General features: G+C 43.0%; 1 protein-coding gene across 1 annotated transcript; it reads right to left on the bottom strand.

The window, feature by feature from the left end:
* Positions 1 to 1,701: 1,701 nt before the first annotated feature.
* CYCS (cytochrome c, somatic) lies at positions 1,702 to 2,901 on the bottom strand. Its single transcript, XM_082753217.1, has 3 exons — positions 2,810 to 2,901; positions 2,292 to 2,468; positions 1,702 to 2,124 (listed from the first exon to the last, which is right to left on the bottom strand). Exons 2-3 carry the CDS (start codon positions 2,458 to 2,460, stop codon positions 1,976 to 1,978), a joined length of 318 nt encoding a protein of 105 aa, XP_082609343.1. The 5' UTR covers positions 2,461 to 2,468; positions 2,810 to 2,901; the 3' UTR covers positions 1,702 to 1,975.
* Between the last annotated feature and the right edge of the window lie 5,299 nt (positions 2,902 to 8,200).

Raw genomic sequence — 8,200 nt, forward strand, 5'->3', positions numbered from 1 at the left:
AGTTAAACTGAGTGTACAATTACCTTTGATCAAGCCATCCAATTACATAACTTTATTCTTCTAAATTGTTGCTAATGCAGGCTTAAATGCCACCTTACTGCAAAATCCTCTCTAGTCTCTTTCTTTTCCAGCCTAACTAGGGAAGAACAGCTTGAAAAAAAAAAAAAAAAGTCTTTTGTCATTTCATAAAGGTGCTGATGAAAGCTTCACAATGCTCTTTATGCAAAGCATCTTAATCATTTCAGAAGGCTGCAGAGCTGGGTGAGGTTACCTTCTGCACCTAGGGCTGCTCGATGAGGATTTTGGCATGGTGAAAGCTGTTGAGTTCTGCATAGCCATAAAAGCACCAAAATAAACACTGCTTCTAAAAAAATCTGTCAGTAATTAACTACAGCTTGAGCATCTCTACTAACAAGAAAGGAAACTGATGTTGGTTAATACTAGGTCTGCCTTCCTATTTGCAGGAAACACTTGTGCATTCAGTTTAAAAAAAGTCACTAAACAGAGTAACAGTAACAAATGTCTCAGTGGTTAATCTTAATTCTTGTCGTGTACTGGGACTAACAGCCCTTCAGAACTCGATCATTAAGCATGCTGTTCTACCTGACATAACTCAGAAACATCAGTTCTATAGCACACCTACAGCTTCCATGCTATTTTGAGTTTTCCACCCCATCCAATTTAGGAAGTGCAGCAAAAGTAGTGTTAAAAAACAGGTAGGATAGCCTAGCTGTGCTGGTTCTGGTTTGAAATGCTTTCTGACCTTGCCACGCTGACCACTTTTCACACTAGCTCCATTAGCATTTACTCCTTTCATGCTGAGCTTGTGCTTGTCTTGTAATGACAAAGCCAGACACCCAACTTTCCTCTTTACCCCCACTGTTCCTCACTTAAATTTCACACAATACAGAAAACGAAACTTTCAATACTTTTAATTTATCAGGTTGATCACTCTGAGTTGTGCTTGTGTTGTACACAGTAAATACATTCATCTGTACAATTCAATTAATTTGAAGAAAATGCAGTTAAAATGCTGCATTACACATGAAACAGACCCTTCTGTAGTGCTATAGGCTCCAGGTAGGCGCATAGGAAGACAATTTCCTTTTAGTCTACCAGTGCATTTATTCCTGTACCTGTTCATCAGAAGTTGCTTTTAAACAGTAGATTTTAGGTTAGTGCTTTTGCTGAAGTAAGATTTTATTAACTCTCAACTTGGTCTTTAGTAATTATCTTTCCAGAACATGTTTTTCTTTCATTACACTACAAATGGTTGTTTTCTAAAGATTTACTGAACACAGGCTTTCAACAATATTTACAAGAAATGAAGACGTTTCTGGAGTTATACTCTACTGGTGCATGCAACTGTCAAAGCCCATATAAATCAAGTAACATGCTTCCCCGGATAAAAGTGCCTAAGCACAGTTATCATTTCACAATTAGTAAGAAAGTGAAATTGTGTTCTTATCCCAAGTTTTAGACAGATTAATATATACCACAACACCCTGTACTGATCAAATTTAGAACTTTTTCTCTCTCTATATTTTTTAAAGTAAATCTTTAAAGTAACGTCACAGACTTATGGTGGAAGATGCCAAGGCCCATCCTCCTTTTTCATCTGGCAGAGTTGGGCTGCTAAACCTGTTCCATTATTAACAATTACTCATTCAATGTTTTTTTAAACAATAAAGAGGCCAGAAGTGTTGTTTTGTTTTTTTGTTTTTAATTCCATAATCAAGAATGACTGAACATTATATTCATTTGAACCAATCCAATTACATAGCTTCCATAAGTTAGTGGCTGCCAAACAAGCGTGTAGTCCAGCACCCCACCATGAGCAACGTTATCTGATGGTTAAGACCAATTTTAAGGTTAGACATGGTACATGTAAAAATAGAACATTTAAAAACCAATCTCGTCACAGATATTTGCATTGCCATCTCCTTTGTGAAATAAATAAGGCAGCAGATAACTTCTACTTCGCAGTGGCATCTTTCAGATATGCTATCAAGTCTGCTCTCTCAGACTTCTTCTTAATACCCGCGAAAATCATCTTTGTTCCTGGGATGTACTTCTTTGGATTTTCCAAGTACTCCATCAGGGTATCCTCACCCCAGGTGATACCTGGAAGAAAAAAGATAAGATGGTTAGAGCTGTCAAAAGTGAAACACACTTATTTCCTTGTCCTCCATGTTATTTTGCTTTCCGGCAGTCTTTAGTACTTGTAAGACTACCATCAAGGACTGAATGTTCTGGTCTGCAGTAGCTCAGAGAAGCAGCTTTACGCTTACCTTTGTTCTTATTAGCATCTGTGTAGGAGAAGCCCTCAGCCTGCCCGGTCTTGCGCCCAAACAGGCCGTGTAGGTTGGGGCCGGTCTTGTGCTTGCCTCCCTTCTCAACCGTATGGCACTGGGAGCACTTCTGCACGAAGATCTTCTTGCCCTTCTCCACGTCCCCCATCTTCAGCGCTAGAGCAGGAACACAGCGAGAGGTCAGCGCGCCGGCACCAAGGTCAAGCACCTCCGGGGGGCTCTGCCGGGACCCGCGCTGGCTCCCAGCACCACACCCGCGGCCCGCGCGCCCAGTACCGGTCCCGAAGGCCCATCCCCAGGCTGCACCCGCCGGGAGTGACCGTTACACGCAGCCAGCCCCCCTCGGCCATAACGGTCCCTAACGGTCCCTAACGGTCCCCAACGGTCCCGCCGGGACACGGCAGCGCCGGGTCCAGGCCCCAGCCCCCGCGGTTGGAAGCGGAGCCCACGCCCGCTAGGCCTCAGCCCAGGCCCCCCGCAGGCCGCGGCCCCCGCACCTGCCCCGCTGTCGCTCCCCGGCCGCCCCGCACCGCCCGGCGTCTGCCCAAGGACACGCCGGACTCCGCCCTATGTAACCCGGTGTCGGTGCAGCCAACCGCGCCGCAGCCTGCCGCCCGCCCACTCCGGCGCGCCAGCCAATCAGACCTCCGCTATCGGGCTTCTGATTGGTTGGAACGCCCGTCTGTCAATGTGAACGTCACGGCGCCGCCGGCTAGCGCGGTAGGTTGCGGCCGGCCTCGCGTTTCCTGCGGAAGGCGCCGTGCGCCGCGCTGTGACGTAACGACAAGCGGGGCGCGCGGGGAAAGGGGGGCGGGCGCTCGGCGCATGCGCACGGCGGGAGGCGAAGCAAAGGTCGCGCGGCGCCCCGAGCGCGCAGTCAGGGCGGCCCCGAGGGGGGGGGGCGGTGCCCGTGACGTAACGGCGCGCTCCGCCCCGCCCCGCCCCGCGGTTGCTAAGGGGAAGGGACCCGTGGCCTGGGCCTGGGGAGTGCCTCGGTGCCTGGCGGGGGCCTCACGGGGATATAATTGTTGTATAAGCAAATTAGCGCTCCTGGGTTGATGAGGGCACGTTTTTATCTGCTACATGTCATACCTGGAGCGTCACACATAACTTTGTCCGCTTCCCAGCGTTTCACCACTCAGCACACACAAAATACACATACACCGTGCCAGTCTGCTGCAGAGCTTTAGCAATTAGTGCTGTTCTCAGCTGTAGCATTACCCTAATAAAACTCATTTGCTTACGGTGTAGTTAAGTTCATTACTTTGTGGGGAGCAGGGTGACGTGACATGTGCAAGGGAACCACCTCAAAATGGCATCTTGACTTCTGTTGCCCAACTCAGATCTCAAACCAGGCTCCCAGAGTTAGGAGGTTGACTGAAAATATGCTACCTTAAATTTAGACAATAAATACATTGACTTTTAGACGATAAAGACATTATTTGCTATTTGGTTTTGAACCTTCGTCGTGCACTCGGCTCAGGCTTTTACACTTGTTGCCATTGTTGCAAGCACCATAGACTGCATTTTTTTTTTTTTTTTTAATAAGGGTTATGTGTCTCATATGACTTCAGGTATCAGATGTATGTAACTTAATGCCACAAGACTCCTGACATGACCCCTGGCCTCTTTCATCTTTAAAAGAGAAAGAGCAGAAAGTGCCTTTTAAGCTGCTTTAAGAAATCACAGTGGTGTAAATTCTTAAGCTTCTTTAAGCACTTCATGTGGACTGATGCAAGCTTCTTTAAGGACTTGATGTGTGCTAATTACTGACATCCATTCAAAAGGTTTCCTTTTCTTCATGGAATGCAGACTTCAGGCATCTTTAATTCCTTTAATTTCTTTTAGGTTTTGGTGTCTAAAAATGTATGCTCCATACTAGGCATTGCATGTTGAGCTTCACAATTACTCCTTGTGATGCATGTGGAAGGACATTGCAGCAATTTTTTTTTTTTCCTCAGGGATGCTGTTTATGAAAACTGTGCCTTGATTGAAGATGGTGGAATCCAGTTTTATTAAACATATAAAATAAGAAAATGTTCTCAGGGAAGATACTGAACCTGGGAGGCTTTCAGCACTGAAGGTGGATATGCCAAAGATCCGTCTGTAAAATGAAATGTTACCTACTTATAATTGTTCATGTCTTCTCTTCTAATATCTGCCTTACACCTCACCACCCAGATGCTGACATTATGATGCAGTACTGTTCCATGAAGGTGTAAATATTACAAAAGGGAACATTCACGGCTTTGCATACTGTATTGTTTGTAGAAGTTATATTGTAGGACAGAATATATTGTGGTATATCTAGAGGCAATGCAGAAGACAAAGTCAGGGCTTTTGTGGCTTAGCATTGCAGGAGTAAACTAAATTGACTCATTTTCAATGCACAATTACTTTCCCATGTATTAAAATTAATTGAAATGTTTGCTTTGATGTGGTTTGCCTGGAACGTTTGCGTTTCAGTCTGTCAGTTATTCCCTGTGGTTACACCTGAAATGCCTTTGTATTTTTACTACCTCAGACCATTATAAACTAGAACAATGGTTCTTTTGCAGTCAAAATTACTGCTATGAAATTCTGTCCTGAAGGAAGAAAAGATAAACCAAATATGCACTGAAGTCCAGTAGTAAAGAAAATGTAGCAAAACAGCCAAATGGTTCTCTTAAGAGGTATACTACAGATAAAAGAAGAAAGAAGGCCTTATAGGACTAGGCCGGAACTGAGGAAAGTACGGTTTATTTCTCAGTTTTGTGATAAACGTCTTGTGTGGTCTTTGACAAATATGTTATAACCAGTTCCTTGTATTGACATCATTCAGTGTTGGTGGATCAGCGATTTGTGCTGTGGTCACAGTGGTGTGCACTGGTTTTAAGAAAGATCTGTACAGTGAGTCATAAATCTCACCAGGTCACAAAACAATACTGGCTACTTTGTACTGTTAGGATTTATTATTATTTTAGGCTGTTCAGAGGACCTGGATCGTCTTGTCTCAGAGAGAGGCCAGACAGTCCAGGCAATGCACAAAGCAGAGCGGGCAGCTGGGAAATTGCCAACATATTTCCTAGCTGAATCAATCGCACAACCATTATAATGCAATGACTTACTGACTGTTAAATTTACTGATGATTTTAACAGGTGTGAAAATATTGAAGTACTTTGTCCTCTCTTTCATGCTGCAGATTTATGTTACAAGCATGGGTATGCATTTTATAGCCATTTAGTAGAATCTTCAGGACTGGGGCAGGTAGAAATCTCTGTGTCATTCCCAACAGCTGGCCTGTGGGGAGCTGGGTAGATTAAGAAGATCCAGGATAAAGAGTCACTCTTCATCAACTTAAAATGGCCACAGAGCTCTGACTGTCAGCCTTAACTCAAGTGGATTGCCTCACTCAAGCATTTTTTCTAGTACCTGCTTATACACTGACAGAGGTTGAATTATCTGTAGAGTAAATGAAGATTATAATGAGGTCTTAGACCTCAACATAACGTAGGCAGAAGCATGGAATACAACTGCTCTGTTATCAGTTTTTGTTTTGAAGCAAGAAACACAGCAGTGATGTCTGGTCAGGATGAGTATAGAAGAGTAGCGGGTACAAAACATAAATGAATGAAGTCGGGTAATTTGCAATGGAGCATGAAACAGCAGGAGAGGACCTCCAGATGCAAGAGTTGTCACAGGATAGTACTGAATCAGTTTCTGTTGAGAAACTATGAGAAAACTCATCCAGAATCCTTACAAACGAGGTCTTGTAGTGAAAGCAGCATAAAAACATAGATGATTCAAGATAGGGGAGGGGAGGGGAAGGGAAGGGAAGGGAAGGGAAGGGAAGGGAAGGGAAGGGAAGGGAAGGGAAGGGAAGGGAAGGGAAGGGAAGGGAAGGGAAGGGAAGGGAAGGGAAGGGAAGGGAAGGGAAGGGAAGGGAAGGGAAGGGAAGGGAAGGGAAGGGAAGGGAAGGGAAGGGAAGGGAAGATTTCTGGACTCAAGTCCAAAGTTACTTAATTTAACTCACAGGGAGTTTCAAATTTCAGAAATTCAGGATGTAGCAATTTGTCAAAAGTTTAGCTTTTCTTAGAAACAGTGTTGTTTTTTTTTTTGAGGTTTTGGAAAATAAATTTAAAATTAAGGGCTACTGAATTAAAAGACAAATGAAAGGGTGTCCTTTTTTGAAGTCTACTGTTTTAACTTTAAATGTAATCTCGTGTTATTGTGTAGTCTGATAGGGTTTACTGGAAAGCTTAGACTAAAAGAGGTATAATAAATGTCCATGAGCATTGTCTGAAAGAGTCTGATTCCATCTGACAAAAACATACTAGAAGAGTACTAATATCCACTGGCCTCAATTTCAGTTTATAGATGGCAAGAAATCAGTCAAATTACCACATTTTAAATTTATTTTTTGAATGACTTTTCATTTTAATGAATCAAATGGTTTGAAGAATTTATCTGTAGGAAAGGCCTGGAGCATCTCCTCTATGAGGAAAGGCTGAGAGACCTGGGTCTGTTCAGCCTTGAGAAAAGAACACTGAGAGGGGATCCTAGCAATGTGTATAAATATCTCAACTGTGGGAGACAGAGGGATATGGCCAACCTCTTTTCAGTGGTTTGTGGGGACGGGACAAGGGGCAATGGCCACAAAATGGAGCCCAGGCAGTTCCGCACCAACATGCAAAAGAACTTCTTCACGGTGAGGGTGACAGAGCACTGGGACAGGCTGCCCAGGGAGGTTGTGGAGTCTCCTTCTCTGGAGATATTCAAGGCCCATCTGGATGCCTACCTGGGCAGCCTGCTCTAGGGAACCTGCTCTGGCAGGGGGGTTGGACCCGATGATCTCTCGAGGTCCCTTCCAACCCCTACAATTCTGTGATTCTGTGAAGAGGGGCCTATTATCCTAAAGCATGAAGTCAGTCTCATAGCACTAAGAACGCTTACCAAATCTACTAACATTGCAAACGTTTTTCTTATGCTCCAAGGATTTGCCTCTAAGCCTTTTTTTTAATGATACTGAGCTCTTTGCCTTCTACATATACCAAGCAGAAAATTAAACAAGTAAATTAGAATGTGCTTCCCAAGTTCCTTATTTTGATTTTATGAGTTTGATCAAACAAAAATTTTCATTATGGGACTTATAGACATATGATACAAATGACTGATATGACTTTTATGTAGCAAGTATATTTTATATACTTGTCATTAAGTTGTAGTTTCTATTTTATTTGTTTCTTTGTTGGCTGGTTGGTTTTTGTTTATTTGTTTGTTTTCCAGAAAGAACAAGCTCAGTTTCTCATGTCTTTCTTGTTAAGTAACAAATTCCCTGATTTTAATAATGCTGAACCCCGATTTTAATAACCCTGAACTTTGAAAATTGGCTTGAAGGAAGAGTGGAGTATATCTGATCTCTCAATGGAACATCTTAGAAGACTGCAGTGAAGAAAGTCTTGATAAAAATAGAAAGGTATTTTGCTCCTTCTTCAGGTACTCTCTGAGAAACAACTGAATAGGCCCTCTTTTAATTAACCAGTTAAAACAAACAAACAAACAAAAAACAAATGTACATGTGCTGTTTCTGCTTTTTTAATCACTACCTGGCTTCTAGCTCCTTAAGGTATTCATTAAACCAATATTAGTTATGTTACCGAATTTTGGGAAACAGTGATCTCCTAGCTCACAGAAAACAGCAATTTAAACTTATTCTTTGCATCCCTTTTGCAAAACCAGCTGGTAATCCGTGAGGTGGCTTTCCAATAAATTTACTGTTGCACTGTTCTTATTTTTGAAAGGCTTTGCAAACAGGATTTCAGATGTTTAAAAATAATGTGTTTGGTGATTTTGTTGTTGTTGTCATTCATGTGTCCCCTCTCAGCTTCTTGTACACCCCTGGCCTCCT

This window comes from Aythya marila (assembly GCF_965140915.1).
Source record: "Aythya marila genome assembly, chromosome: 2".
Classification (NCBI taxonomy): domain Eukaryota; kingdom Metazoa; phylum Chordata; class Aves; order Anseriformes; family Anatidae; genus Aythya; species Aythya marila.